This window comes from Desmodus rotundus, chromosome 6 (assembly GCF_022682495.2).
Source record: "Desmodus rotundus isolate HL8 chromosome 6, HLdesRot8A.1, whole genome shotgun sequence".
Classification (NCBI taxonomy): domain Eukaryota; kingdom Metazoa; phylum Chordata; class Mammalia; order Chiroptera; family Phyllostomidae; genus Desmodus; species Desmodus rotundus.
Genome location: NC_071392.1, coordinates 146,934,517 through 146,949,798, shown reverse-complemented (window position 1 = coordinate 146,949,798; position 15,282 = coordinate 146,934,517). Strand labels below are relative to the sequence as shown.

General features: G+C 50.5%; 1 protein-coding gene across 2 annotated transcripts; it reads left to right on the top strand.

Annotated features, from left to right (window-relative positions):
* Positions 1–14,574, top strand: C1QTNF2 (C1q and TNF related 2). 2 transcript variants are annotated; one of them, XM_045185097.2, is made up of 4 exons: positions 5,963–6,129; positions 6,923–6,997; positions 10,411–10,662; positions 13,805–14,574. In XM_045185097.2, exons 3-4 carry the CDS (start codon positions 10,419–10,421, stop codon positions 14,416–14,418), a joined length of 858 nt encoding a protein of 285 aa, XP_045041032.2. In that variant the 5' UTR covers positions 5,963–6,129; positions 6,923–6,997; positions 10,411–10,418; the 3' UTR covers positions 14,419–14,574. The 2 variants fall into 2 exon arrangements, with proteins under 2 accessions (XP_024432890.2, XP_045041032.2); XM_024577122.3 differs by lacking the exons at positions 5,963–6,129; positions 6,923–6,997 and adding an exon at positions 1–100.
* Positions 14,575–15,282: the final 708 nt, after the last annotated feature.

Genomic DNA, 15,282 nt, shown 5'->3' with positions numbered 1-15,282 from the left:
GAGAAAAGTATGCCTAGGGCGGCACGGGAGGCGGGGACGCGGAGCGGGCCGACAGCTTCGTAGCTCCGGACGCTCCAGGACGTGGCGGGCGGCAACGAGGGTGAGTGTACGCGGGTTGTCTGCGGAAGGTGCGGGCTGGGAGGAGTGGGGATACGCGGCGCTGGGGCGGGGTGGGGGATAGGAGTCAGTGGGGGGAGGAGACTGCGAGCCCCCCCACTCCTTTGCGGCCGGGCAGTCCAAGATTCCTACCTCTTGACTTCTGCCTTCTGAACTATATATAACATGAATTAACATTTATTAAGCGCTTACTGTGTGCCAGGCTCTGTGCTCAGTGGTATACCTGGTGCTGGCAATAGCGCTACCATTTGTTGAGGGCTTATTTTGTGACAGGCCCTGCCAGCTCTCTGCTCTTGCTCTGTCATTTCCATGACAACAGCCTATTTGCATCTGCAACAGAGATGCCAGGCTCAGTGATGTTAAGGACTTGCTCTGCGTTGCACAGCTAGTAAGTGGTGATAAAGGGATTTGAACCCTGATGAGTCTGAGTCCAATACCCAAGCTAACAATCACAGTTAACATTTATCGTCTCATTTACTCTTCATAACACTTGCTTAATTAAACACATTATACATGCCGGCAAACTGAGCTCAAAAGGTACTAAAGGGAAAGCAGAGATTTGCACCCAATTCTTCAGAACTCTCTTCACTCTCCCTCCTCCCCCAAACTTTGTTCTTAGTTCTCCATCCCCTGCGCCAGTGCCCCATTCCAGGACTGGCTCTCTCCTCTGGCCCCCAGTGGCCTCCCAGCGCAGGCCCCTCCCCTAATACCACGAGTGCTTTGCACAACCTCAGGGTGGTCCTCCTCTGTCCTTTTACCACAGAACCCAACTGCTTAAGAGCCCTTCAAGAGCCCCCTCCTTAGACTGGCCGTCCCCCAGAGACCCTGTGTCCCTGACCCGCTGAACCAGTGACAACAGCAACAACAGTGTCCTGGGTATGTCAGCCCAAGGCTGAGCTCCATTAGCATTGTCTGAAGTCTGTCCTCTCCCGTTCTCCATTTCTGCGCCTCCGTCTACACAGTCCCCTGACTTACTCTGTTAGCTGGTGATCATGGGCATTATGGCCGCCTCACGCGCCACCTCGTCAGAGCCCCCAGGCTTTGGGAGCTCCACTGCTGCCCTTCGTTCTCACCCATCCAGCGCCCTGCAGACCCTGTTTCTTCCCAGATGTCTAAGTTCTCGCAGCCCCAGCAGGGACACCAACCTTGCCTGTCCGCTCATCCTGCAAGAGCAGGGTTACCTTTTTTTTTTAATGACATAAAACTAACAGTGTTCATTGTAAGAAATTCAGACACTTCAAAAAGGCAGCAAGGGAAAAGTAAAAGCCTATATACCTCCCAATGCTGAAAGGCAACCCCTTTAACAGGATGTTGCAACCTTGCAGAGATTTCATGTATATATTTATGTGTCTTTCTTTTTTTTTTTTTAACTCAAAGACAAATCGTACCCTGCTGCAACTTGCCTTTTTCACTTTTTGTGTCTTGGCCATCTTTCCATATCTGCATGTACGGACCTACTTTGTTCTTATAACGGCATCTTAGCTCGTCACTGCACTAACGAAGTGAGATTTCTTTCACGAGTCTGGGGTCACCTTTGAAGCTACTCTGCCTCCATCAACTATTCAGCAAATTCCCCAAGAAGTTGTTCCTTCCTCTGCAAATCCCTCCATCCTGCCCTATGTTGCTAGTCCTTCCCTCATCCTCCTCTGCCCCTGCAGATGACACAGATGACCGGGACTTCATCTCCACAGTCCCAGTCTCTGCTGCTTTCAACTCCGAATGCTCACCATGGGGTAATGGAGTGCGTGCACTCACAGCTTCCCGCCCGCCCTCCCCGGGTCACAGGCCAAAGGCCTGCCAGTCAGGCTTTGCCTCCGTGAGATGAACTCCTGTAGGAATTTGACTTTCTGTTACTTAACTTCTAGTCTACGTTTACTTTTTAAAGGAATTCTATGCTGAATCTGTTTTCAAGGAAATAATCCTCTCTTGGGTTCGTGATTTCTGTAAATGGCTTGTTCACAGAGCTGCCCTGGAAGGTTTGTGTACATGGGTCCTGCGCCCAAGCAGAGGGACCGTCCGTGGTAGAGGGTCATGAATCCCGGGCCCAGAGCCAACAGGCCTGGATTCTATCCCAGTTTTGACCTGGGGAAAATGACTTCATTTTTCTGAGCTCTGTTTTCCCTTTTGCCACATGCGCTTGATAGTATCAGCCTATTAGAACTGTGAGGAGATTAAAGGAGAAAATGAATATCGAAGCTTTGAAATAAGGCCTAGCTGGTGTGGCTCAGTGGATTAAGTGCCAGCCTGTGACCAGAAAAGTCACTAGTTCGATTCCCAGTCAGGGCACACGCCTGGGTTGTGGGCCAGGTCCCCAGTTGGGGTTGTGCAAGAGGCAACTAACTAGTCAATACATCTCTCACACAGCGATGTTTCTCTCCCTCTCTTTCTCCCTCCCTTCCCCTCTTTCTATAAATAAATAAATAACATCTTTTAAAAAAGAAAGCTTTGCAATGAGACCACACAACTTGCATGGAGAACACATTCACAGAGAATCCCCCTTTTCCTTGAGGTCAGGGGTGGCAAACTCATATGCCAACCAGGGCTGTCCTTTTAACCTTCTCCCATCGTCTCTCTCCTCGTTCTCACATGTTATTATAATATTGGAATGACACTGCTGTTACTGAGCGCTTCCTGTGGGCCGGTTACTGCATGATCTCATTTAATATTCATAATCACTCTTTAAGGGAGGTGCAGCAATCACCTTACTCAGGGAGACCTTCCGGAAGACCTCATGTAATTAAAACTGGTATGATTCAAAACTCACCTGCCAAAAGAAGGATGGCAGGATTTCTGGTTACCGATTGGAACAGGCTGTTTTGTGGCTCTAGCATAAGCACAGTTTGCAGATTACAATTCATGCTGCCTCGCAAGGTTCTTGGCAAACTTTCACACATAAAGTGAAACTATAAATATGTTCATATCATGCTATTTCAAATTCAAATGATTCAAATATCACCATACAGAATTGTTTTTTTTCCCCTCATTTTACAGATGAGGAAACTGAGGCTCAGAGATAACTTACCAGAAGTTAAATAGCTGGAAAATGATTCTTAACCACCAGACCAGCTCTGTGCTTCTTGAAGGCTAGTCCTATGTCGGGTCTCTATAGAGTTATTCCAAATGTCTGTAGGGCCTGAGCAGAAGGGACTCCGTGGAAACCAGGGGGCCCAGGGAGGTCAAGGAAAACCTAGCCTTTTCCCCTTAACCCTTCAGAGTTCATACTTTGTTCCTCTCCCTCAGTTTCCAGATCTCCGAGCATGGCCCTCTATGCCATTCCAAGGAATCACCTAGCCCCCAAATTTCCTTCCTTTGCCATCAGCATGGTCCTGGCTACCCTTTGAGAGAGAGCCTGTTACACAGAGACAGGAGGGGCAAGGCATGCTTTCTGTCCCAGTCACACAGCTATGCCAGGCCAGGTCCTCATTCTAACCAGACCATGTGCCTCTAAGAACAGCAACCACACCTTTTCATTCCAGTATCTGGTTTCAAATAGGTGACATCATTGATTGGGCACCCTTGCTAGGCCATGGTGCCAAGCACCAGCTCACATGATGTCCCACTGGTCTTCTGTCACTTGAAGAACTAGGCACTGTCCCATTGATTCCCCTGTCTTTATTAGTCACCTGTATTATGGAGCACGGTCATGCAGGTGGCTCAGCGGTGTGGGGCCAAGACAGGGACCCCCACGACTTTCCTCAGCACAGAATGGCTGGGCAGAAACTAAGCCTCAGCCTCCCTAGGACGCTCTTCTGTTAGCAACTGACGGAAACACAACTCAAACCAGCCTAAGTGAGAATGGGGAATTTCTTCTAGGGCTACAGGGGCTTCCGCCCGAAGTGCCACAGGACTCCTGGAGGAGGTCAAGACCGTTTTTCATTAGTTCCGTTGCACTTGGTGACAGTTACGTTTATAAACAAGGTCTGAGTTTTTGTATCAGGTGTTACCTCTAACATCCATTATCTTGCTTGATTTGCAGGACAGGAAATAATGAAATAATAATAGGTAATGCTTTTATACCTCTTTCCCTATGAAAAACCTTATTCTGGGAGCATTATACCTTCATAACAACCTTGTAAGGTAGGTGCTGTTACTGCCGTCCCCATTTTGGAGAGGACACAGCTAGGGGAAAGAGGATAAGTAGTTTGTGAAAAGTCCCGCAGCTCGTCCCCGGGATTTCAACCCAAGCAGCTATGCTTAGAGCTAATGCAGTAGCTGGCATGTGGCTGCTGGGCACTTGGAACGTGGCCTTTCTGAGTGAGGATATGCTGCAAGCGTAAAACACACACCAGGTTTCCAAGACTTAGTGCCAATGAAAGAATGGAAAGTACCTCACTGGTAATTGTTACATTGATTACAAGTGATGGCGTAGCCTGATGATGTATCAGGCTAAAACCCATATACTATTAAAATTAATCTCATCTGCTTTTTTCAAACCTTTGTAACGTGGCAGTAAAGACATTCACAGTGGCCTGTGTCCTCGTGTCGTCTGTTGTACAGCAATGTGCAAACAGGCTCCCAGCCCTCGGGAGAAGCTGGACACAGGGCTCTAAACACCCTCAGCCTCCGTCCCTCCCCTCACATCTGGCACATCTGCTGCATTCGTCTCGCACACTGCAGTGCTGAGCAGGTCCAAAGCTTGAGGGCTTTGGCCTCAGCCACCCCGAGCCTGACTCTGGACCTCACTGCACAGGCAGTTGAGGACCAACGTGAAGCAGCCCAGGGCCCAGAGGGGGGCACTCCACGTCTCCCGGAGCACATGCCACATTTGCTGGTGTCTAAGGATGTGGGGTGTCAGTACAGTGCCCACCAGGCTGACTCCTGGCGTGCTTTCAGCAGTGCCACTGGGAAAAACCCTGTGAGATCCTGGCTGCCGAGACCTCGTTAGGTCATGGTTTGGCGTCGGACCTCTTCTTCTAGACTGAGCCAGAAATAGGGAGTGGAAAGACAGAAGAGAGCTCAGATATTTTCTGGGGCCTTGTGACAAGTGGGTCCTATGACTTGTCATGGTCTGCATTTTTGACTTGGCATGCTGGAGTTTCCAAATGGGCCGTGATCTGGAGAGCCCAGGAGAGGGGACATTGGGTGAGCACTGTGTGAGTCGCCGGCACCAACCCCTCTCGCCTCCAGTCGGTGTCTCAGCTCTTCAGAGAACCTGGAGAGGGCTGTTTCCAATTTGCTTCCTGGAATTCAGGGAGGGCGTGGGGTGTCTCTCATTATAGAATTTGCAGTCCCATTAAAGCCAATTTTTAGTGCATTTCATCTGCAAGCGAGCCCGGCGCCCATTCCAACCACCAGCCCTTCCTTTTTAACTCCAAACATTGGGAGAATTGCCCAGTTAGGCCACATTCAGGTATCCTCCCCCATGTAGAACTAGGCCTCCCCGTGAAATATTCCAGGGGGCCCCAGTGCCAGGTCAGGGCTGCATGCTGCTAGTTCAGCTGCAGTTGTCATCAATTACAATTTTAAACAAGGCTCTAACTTTTGTATCACGTTTTGCTTTCAACACCCATTACCTTGTTGGGTTCTCAGAACAGCTCGGTAAGGCAGCCGGGTGAGTGTTACTGTCTCCACTTTGTACTTGAGGAGGTGGGAAGCCCAGATAAGAGGAAATGACTTTTCTATAGTCACATGACCTGTACATGACAAAGCTGGGATGCAGACCCACGCATGTCTTCTGAATCCAAGTGCATTCATCTCACTGGGTTTCCCTCCGTAGCCAAGTGTAGCTTTGTCATCCGCCCGCTTTTGATCTTGTTGCTCTTTTATTATCAGTGACCATTCCATTCAAGGCTGAAACAACTGTGAGCTGAGCACTCCCTGCATGTGGGTGGGCATTGTGCTGGACTCTGGTGACATAACACAGAGCAAGAGGGACAGGGCATCTGCTTTCCTGGACCTTCCACGCCAGGGGAAAGACACAGACAGTTAACAAGGCAATAAAGCAAAATATAGTCACAACTTGAGCCACGTGCTTTGGAAGAAAGACCAGGGAGGTCTGAGCCAACAAGCAGGGTAAGTGGACTATTTTAGATCTGGAGCTGGGGCAGGCCTCTCTGAGGAGAGGTTACCAGACCTGAGAAGGGAAGGATGAAGCAGGTAGCCATCCGAGGGCTTTGGAGCGAGGAGCTTAGCATCAGGAGATTCCTCACATCTGCTCAGCATTCACTGTCACACACTGCGCTAGAACCTTTGAACACGTTGTCTCATTATTACTACACGAACTCCACAAGGTAGATACTCTGTTACTCCCGTTGGATAGTGAGGACACTGAGTGGCTGGGTTTCTTTTAATCGCTGAGTCAAGCCCCACCCCTACCTATTGATGTATCACAGCTGGACACCAGCAGGTCACATTTATCTGAGCATAATTTATATCCTCTGATGTCCAGAGCGAGATTATTCGGAACTCAGGCCTAGCAGCCCTGCTCAAGGCCCAGACAAGTGTCCCTGGCGTCTCTGCTGGTAGACCACGCTCAGGTAGCGTCAGCGAGAGACAGATGTCCCACTTCTGGCCCTTCCCACATCGCAGTCTGGGTGGAGGGCCTTGGAAAGGAACTGGTGGGGGTGGGGAGGGGACGTCCTGTGGGTGGGGGAAGAGGTAGAAGGAGGAAGGCTCAGGCTAGGGCCCTGTAGCGCCTAACATTTTCCTAGAACCTGTACATTTATGAATCATTAGCTGGTTAATGGAGAGATGAGAAGGCCAGGCACCGGGCAAATTAAAACCAGACTGAAGAGCTTCGTCCAAGTGTAGCGCCTCATGATTCTGTACCTGGGGTTTAACCAGCTAACATTTTTTCCCTCACCAGGAACACTATCATGCAGACTCTGCTATGCAACTTACACCAGAAAGAACAATTTAGGAGCTAAGATCATTCTGAAAGGTGAGGAAGGACCAATACATTTCCCCCTCCGATCGGTTGAACAGATATGTACGGAGCACCCGCCATATGTAAAATATTCTGCACGCCCCTCTCCCTGGAGTTGGCCTGGGGTCAAAGGAAGGAGGGATTAGACCTGGTTTGGGTCAGAGAAAAGCGAGAAGGGAGACAACTTATTGAAACCCAAGAGTTTCGGTGCCTGTTTGGATTTAGGCCACTGCCCTGTTTTCCCTTTGCTGTGGGTGTTCTTGAGGGCCGACTCTGGGTCTCACCACTCATTAATCAAAGAAGCATTTCTTGACACCTACTGAGTGCAAGAAAGTTGGAAACCCAGGGAGATAGCAGGTTAGCTGCGGTCCCCGCTCCCGGGGGCCTTCCGTGTTAATGGGGGACACAATGGGGAGGCCGCAGGCCCAGAAGCAGGTAGGCAGGCAAAGGCAGGGAATATGGATGAGCTTGCAGGGCTGGAAAGACACAAGCAAGGAGCTGGGGACCAATGGGAGAGCCATCAGGAAGGCCTTGGAGGATGTGACCTTTAAGCTGAAACACAGGCTAGAGCGCCAGCATGCCAGAGGGTGGGACCCCTGGGTGTCAGAAAGAGAGGCAGAATAGAGCTGGGTCTGAAGGAGAAGGGGTGTCTGGAGGAGCGGTGAGAGGTGGGGAGGAGCTGGGGTTGGGGTGGTGTCTGTGGGGGGAGCCGGGTATTTTAGGACCTGGTGAGCCACACGGTCAGGGGTTCTGGTATTTGCTATTTGCAACCAGGGGCCGCTGCAGTGAGGTCCTCCAGGAAGTGATGTGCCTGAGTTACACCTTTAAAAGGTCCCTCTGGCTTCAGCATGGAGTGTCCATGGGGGCAGCAGGGAGAGGACTGAGAGATCAGGGAGGCGGCTCTTGCCAGGTCCAAGCAAGGAATGAGCTGATGGCCTCTGGGTGTGCTCTGTGCGCCCCCATCTTTTGGATCAGCCCCTGGAACCACCCAGTAGTTAACACTCCAAAGAGGCTCGTGGTGGGGAGCCAGAGCCCAGGAGGCTGTCCCCTCCACACACCCCCCACCCCCATCATTTTGGCTAAGCCAAGTGCAGACCTTTCAAAGAACAGAAGGTTTTCTTCATGCATCAATTTACTCAAGTGTCCCGAGGACGAAAAAGCATCACTCTTAACATTTTCAAAGTCATGTCGCGTGTGTGAGTGTGTGTGTGTGTAAAATGACAAAATACAAAATATCCAAGAAATCTCTCTATTGCTCCGTGTAGCTTTGCCGCATACTTCAAGGTCTCTTCTGTAATTTGGGATAGTTAGGAGAAAAAAATCAAAGAAACGCTGACATAATGGAAAGCATTTGAGCATCAGGGTCAGCCAAACCCAAGTTCAAATATAACTTCTGCCACGAACTAGTCGTGTAAACATGAGCAAATTAGCCTCTCTGAGCTTCAGTTGCCTCTTCTGTAAAGCGGGAAAAAATACCAGGAGAAGGGAGCAAGATGTAGGGGGTTCAGTGTGGTCTTCCGAGCCCTTTAGGCATGGGTTCGAACCCTGTCCCCATTGCTCCAATCCTGTGACCTTGGGTAAATCATTTGACTTCTTAGAACCTCTGAAAAACGAAACCACACATTTTCCACCTTCATAGGGTTTATTGTAAGCTGCAAGGAAAAGCATTCAGGTAGAAAGCAGCACTCAGTGCCTGGGGCATTGTAGGTGTCCTGTACAGTCAGTCTCTGTCTCAGTTTCCCTGTCCCTAACTGAGGAGGTTCGATGAGACCATTGCTTGGGTCTCTCCCCAAGTTTGTGATGCTGAATTTATTTAAAAGAGGCTGGAAGAGTGAACCTGGCTGGATTCCTTGGGGTCATGGCACCCCACCCCCTGGTTTTCTCACCACTTTGGTGTGGAGAGTAGCCTGCTGGGGCCAGACCCAGGAGGGTGGGTGCACAGGCCAGGAGCAAAGCTATTTGGAGCTTGTTTTTCTTGGAGGTGCCCTGGGGCCAAGGAGACTCTCCTCTCCCGACCTCTAGTCACCCCGCCTTTATTTCCAAAACAGTTTCTGGCTCCAGCCACGGGAACCTCTGGCTCCGAGAAATCCATTGCTCCCTGCGTGTTCCAGAGTCCCACTCCTCTGCCCTGACACTGGGGCCTGCCCTGGGCCAGCTGTCACTAGGCCCTACTGTCCCTACTGTCCGGAGAGGCTGGAGGCAGGTCCTCCTCCCTCTTACCCAGCATGTGTGGCTGAAAGTGGAGGTCGGAAGAGAGGGGCTGGGCAAGTGAAGCACACGCTGCCCCTCTCTCCTGCCTGTCTTCATCCAGCGGTGCACAGCACTCTCGCCGCTTCCTTCCTCTCTCTCTCCCCCTCGTCCAAAACGTTTGCAGATTGCAGCTTTCCCAACCAGTTCAAACCTGCTTGCAGAATGCGGTTTCCCTTCTGGGAGCCCCGATGTATCCACGTGTCACAGCTCACAAGTCACTCTGACCCGTTTCCCAAGACTCTGATCAAGTCAGGGAGGGAAGGGGATGGAGTGTCTGGGGCCAGGGGAGTGTCTAGGGCACCGTTTTCCAGGAGAAATAGCCAAAGGAGTTGGGGGGGAGGGCGTCGAGGTTAAGGATGGGGGAAGAGCAGTTTTTTATTATAAGTAAATAAATAGTATTTTGTTTGATTTTTGAAACAAGGTGAGTATATTATTTCAATTGATATTTCTAAGTTAAGAAAAGAAGGACACAGCGGAACCTGGGACAAAAGGGCAGACACTCTGGATCCGCCCACGTGGCCCAAGTCTCAGCCCTGCCAGCTGCTAATGGCACGTTATGAACTTGTCTGGGCCTCCGTTTCCTCACTTGCACCTACCGGGTGAGGATGTGTGAGGGTTAAGAAACGTATGGAAGGCTCTCAGCCCGAGCCTGGCGCCCAGGGAGCACCTGGCAGAGGAGGTGCCACCATGGCCCAGCAGTGTCACTCAGAGCTGAAGCCCCACTCCCCCTGCCCCACTATGGGCTACCCCAAGACCCCTGGAAGAAGCAGCAAGTTGCAATTCACCACCTGCAGTTTGAAGTATTTCTGCCCTTGTAGCTTTCCATTTGGGTCACAAATTTGAATGAAACCGTGGCTCATTTCTCTCCGTCCACAGCTTGCCCCACTCTGCTGTCACCGGGCCGTATGTCCTGCCACTCCAGGGGACAAGGGTGGTGTAAGGACCAGTGCCTCACCCCAAGACCCTCTAAAGTATATTCAGGGGCCATGACTCAGCTCAACCAAATATGTACTCAGGATATGATGACATTGTCCAGCTACTTGTAGGTATGTGATGTAGTGTAGCAGGCAGGAGCTAGAAATATCGAGGCTTTCCCAGCTGCTGCCTCCTACCCTGCATCCTTTCTGACAAGCAGCAGCAGCTGCCCTCTCTGCTCACAGCTCTCTTGCCTCCTACAGGTGACACCATGATCCCCTGGGTGCTCTTGGCCTGTGCGCTCCCTTGTGCAGCTGACCCTCTGCTTGGCGCCTTCACCCGCAGGGATTTCCAGAAGGGCTCCCCTCAACTGGTCTGCAGCCTACCTGGCCCCCAGGGCCCACCAGGCCCCCCAGGAGCTCCAGGGCCCTCAGGAACGGTGGGGAGGATGGGCTTTCCCGGCAAAGACGGCCAGGATGGCCAGGACGGGGACCGGGGGGACAGCGGAGAGGAAGGTAAGAGGCCCAGTGCCTGCCCCTCCTGTGCCCACCTGCTCTTGACGGCACCTGGCACAGAGAGGGTTTGTGAAGTTCTGCAAACTGGTGTCAACCCCATCTCATTATCAGCCAAATTAACATCCCTTTAAAAAACGAGCCATGTGTTCTCCTGAGAGAAACAGTGGGTATTAAATCTTGTGCTCCTTCCCCAGCTGCACCATCGGTTTTGCTAGTGACTTCGGGCAAGTTTCCTGAAATACTACTCAGACCTCTTTTGGTTGCAAGTGGCAGAAATCCAATTTATAGCCCCAAACGTAATTTATTGGCTCATGCAACGGAGAAGTCTGAGAGTTAAGCTTCAGAAATGGCTGGATCCAGGAGCTCAAATATTGTTGGCGAAGCTCTGCTTTTCTCTGTGTGTTGGTTTTGTTCTCGCAAAGGCAGGAAGTCCTGAAATGGCTCCTGGTGGGCTCAAGCCTTCCTCATCATGGCTTGATCCATAGAGCAAATCTCAAGATGACTGATCCTCCCTGATCACATGTGCATCCTGGACCAATCCTTTTGACCATGGAGGTGAGGCACCACCATTTGCCAGGACTGGGCCTTGTGCCCACCCCTGGGTGTGTGCGATTGGGTGCTAAGGGCAGTTGGTCACTGTGATTGACAGCCTCACTGGGACCGCATGGAGCAGTGAAGCACGGTTCCCTAAAGGAAAAGATGCCAGGCAGCCAGCAAACACACTGAATACTGTCTACACGCCCTCTCAGCCTTGACTTGCCTTATGCCTCCAAACTGTCATCCCAGTAACCAAATACTTTCCAGCTTCGGCAGCACCCCAGAATGTACATTTTAAGCAGTAGGGAAATCATAACTTTTATTTGTATGGCATTGTAACATTGACAGAGCATTGCCCCATTTCCTGACTGCAGCGGGAGATTCGGATCTGGACACGTGCTCCGCACAGGGCCAGCTGGAGTTTTCTTTGACGTTCACCCCAGGAACCCTGGGGGAGGAAACAGATCTCTGCTATTGGCTTCTCCCTCTTGGCCAAGAGCTGTGAGCATGCAGGCTTGGGGCTGCCTTTGGCCACCTCTCCTGCCATGTACTGCATCTCTGCTGAGAACTAATCCAACACACCGAGGAAGGCGGTGTTGAGAAATGGGAAGCTCGGATCTTTGTAACCCAGATAAAGCCGGGTCACCCTGAACCAGCCAGAGTGCAGGACCACTACCAACCACCTGCCCCTGACTGACACGTGTAAATCCATCTCCAGAAAGATCTTGAAAAGTAAGTCAGCTTTTCCTGAAATTTCTCAGAAAAGTCACCAAGAAGGAAGCACCTCACTTTCCAATAAGTTTCCTTATTTGCCTTTTTTTATTGTTAAAGATTTTATTTATTTATTTTTAGAGAGGGGAAGGGAGGGAGAAAGAGAGGGAGAGAAGCATCCATGTGTGGTTGCCTCTCACGCACCCCCTACTGGGGACCTGACCTGTAACCCAGGCATGTGCCCTGACTAGGGATTGAACCAGCAACCCTTTGGTTTTCAGGCCAGCACTCAATCCACTGAGCCACACAAGCCAGGGCTATTTTCATTTTTTCAAGGAACAGCTTTGTGACCTTTCCTAGTTTTATTTTTCCCTGTTCCTTTTATTTATTTTTAATTACATGAGTAATACACAATACATTTTCACTGTAATAAATTTAAACAATACAAATCAAGCAGGAGTCCCCCTTAATTTGCACCCCCTTCTTGTCCTCCCCTCATTCTCCAGAGGTAACCACTGATAAGTGGTTAAATGTGTATCCTCGCTGGCCTTTTTATAAGTATTTACATAGCGTACGATAATGCCAGACATTTCCAGGTGTAAGCAATCTGTTCCTGAAATGAGACGTTCAGTGAGAAAAGACTACTAGGGAATCTATTTCCCACTTATTTAAAACAGGAAAAATTAAAATGCATTACAAGTGAACACAAAACTCTAAAACACAGTAAAATGCCTACGCGCATACATCTAAGAAGCAAAGTATCTTGTTAGGGTGTAAAATGCCTGTATTACTTTTACACACCCAATGCGTGTGGTGGTAAACGAAGAGTTGCCATGTTACAACGAGGCTAGACTGTTCTTTAGCACCAACAACCTCCAGGAGCAGGAGCCTGGATTGGCATTCAGCAGGCTTTTCAAAACATCTACACCCACTTCTGCCCATCTCCCTGTTGTAGCAACTGTCCATTTGCGTTTGGACGTGACTCAACTCTTCACCCACAATATGTTTTATTTAAAATGTTGTATTGAGTTTAGGGGACATGAATATAAATGTTTTCTATATAATCATGGGCCAAAAATGTCGTACTGAAAGAAATGCACTTTTTATGAAATGCAGGCATTAAGAACCAAGAGCTGTTCTACAGGAAATGTAGTCTCGGGTAGGCTGAGTGTATCTAGCAAGTGCTTACTATGGGTCAGGCGCTCTTCCGTGCAATTAAATGGGTATAAAAATAGCGTGGTGGTTTGCTTTGAACAAAAAAAGTTCCTGCCACCTGCTCTTTCCTCTTAACAGGATATTTTGAAGAAGTTTTCACATAGTGCACATACATCTGCCTCATTTTAAAATCTCCTGCGTAGAATTGCCCATTATGGGTGGACCATAATTTTTTCATCACTTCCCCTTGTGTGGGCAGTTAGTCATTCTTAGTGTTCGCTATCGTAAGCAGCGCTGCACTAAACTCCCTCGTGTGCATGGGCAGCGATGGGGCACTAGGCAGGGATTTCACTAGGGTCAATGTTTTGAGGTCAAAAAGCTTCTCCCAATTCTCTTCTCACCCTTACCAGCACAACCCATTGAAGGATTGTTCTGGCAGACAAACCAGACTCTTCCTTAGGAGGCAGGAAAAGAAAAGGCTGTGAGTTGTGTTCTTTTTGCCCAGACCCACAATGATTCTGGAATATAAGTGTCACCGTTCCCGTTTTCCAGATAGGACTGCGAGACCAGCCCCAGGTTAACACCATCGGGATTTGCGCCCATCCCCACGTGACTCCAAAGCCCTCTCGTGCTTCCCGTTACCCAAAGGCTTGTGCTCCAAAGATGGAAAGCCAAGGCCCACAGCCTCTGCCTAGGTCTCTGAGGGCCCCTTCATAACGCCAGCTGCTCTGTCTTCCAGGTCCACCTGGCCGGACAGGTAACCGGGGGAAGCCAGGACCAAAGGGCAAAGCCGGGGCCATTGGGCGGGCTGGCCCTCGCGGCCCCAAGGGCGTGAGCGGTGCCCCGGGGAAGCACGGCACACCAGGCAAGAAGGGGCCCAAGGGCAAGAAGGGGGAGCCGGGCCTCCCGGGCCCCTGCAGCTGCGGCAGTGGCCACGCCAAGTCGGCCTTCTCAGTGGCGGTGACCAAGAGCTACCCACGGGAGCGGCTGCCCATCAAGTTCGACAAGATCCTGATGAACGAGGGCGGTCACTACAATGCCTCCAGCGGCAAGTTCGTCTGCAGCGTGCCAGGGATCTACTTCTTCACGTACGACATCACGCTGGCCAACAAGCACCTGGCCATAGGCCTGGTGCACAATGGCCAGTACCGCATCCGGACCTTCGACGCCAACACGGGCAACCACGACGTGGCCTCGGGCTCCACCATCCTGGCTCTCAAGCAGGGGGATGAAGTCTGGCTGCAGATCTTCTACTCTGAGCAGAATGGGCTCTTCTACGACCCCTACTGGACTGACAGCCTCTTCACAGGCTTTCTCATCTACGCCGACAAGGACGACCCCAACGAAGTGTAGACAGGCCTGCACCCGGTCGTCAGGGACGATGAACGCGCTCCTGGACTCGTGCTTACAGAGCACCACCCCTGGACTGTCTGCTGGGGCTGGGAGCCGGGAGCTTCCGGACTCAAGGTGACCTCCTGTGCCCCCTTTTTCTCCATCATTAAATCCAAGTTTTTTATCCATCCTTCCATTTATCCATTCACTGTTTATTATTTTTAGTAGGTACTGGGTGACAGGCGCTGTACTACACTCCGGGAGCTACCACAGTGAACAAGGCAGGCAGAGGCTCTGGCCTCAAGAGCCTTACATTCTAGTGGGGTATACAATTTACAAGTAAACGCACAAATAATGTAATTTTGTGCTAGGATGGAAATGCAGATGCCATGGTCAAGAGTAACCGGAATAACAGGAGACAGGAAAGAGGTGGGCTTTTTTTTTTTTTTTTGCATTCCATCTTTTTAGGTTTCCTTATGCACAGTAAAGTCTACACATCTTAAACAGACAGCTCAATGAATGTTTACATGTGTGCACTCTTTGTTACCTCCGCAGAGACTGGGAACAGAATATTTCCAGCCCCCCGATGACCCAAGGTTCCCTGAAGTCCCTTCCAATCAGTGCCGGGAAGGGGTTCATTGTTAAGCTGAGCACTGAAGCAGGAGACAGCCATGCAGAAGGCTGGGGGAAGAGGTCTCCTGGCAGAAGGAGCTGCCAGTGTAAAGGCCTTGACATTGCAGAGAGCTTAGCATAGCTGAGGAACTGCCCGAAGGCCAGAGGGATGGAGGGAAGTGACAAAGGAGATGAGGCCAGAAGATTGTGTAGAACCTCACAGGCTATGGAGAGTTCATTCCACTGAAGAAAGCTTGTCAGGATGCAAGAGTG

Bases quoted from the DNA above. Each gene is read 5' to 3' on its own strand.
- C1QTNF2 (XM_024577122.3), top strand. From the start codon at position 10,419: ATGATCCCCTGGGTGCTCTTGGCCTGTGCGCTCCCTTGTGCAGCTGAC. The intron at 10,663-13,804 runs GTAAGAGGCCCA...TCTGTCTTCCAG, and splicing joins GGGGGACAGCGGAGAGGAAG to GTCCACCTGGCCGGACAGGT.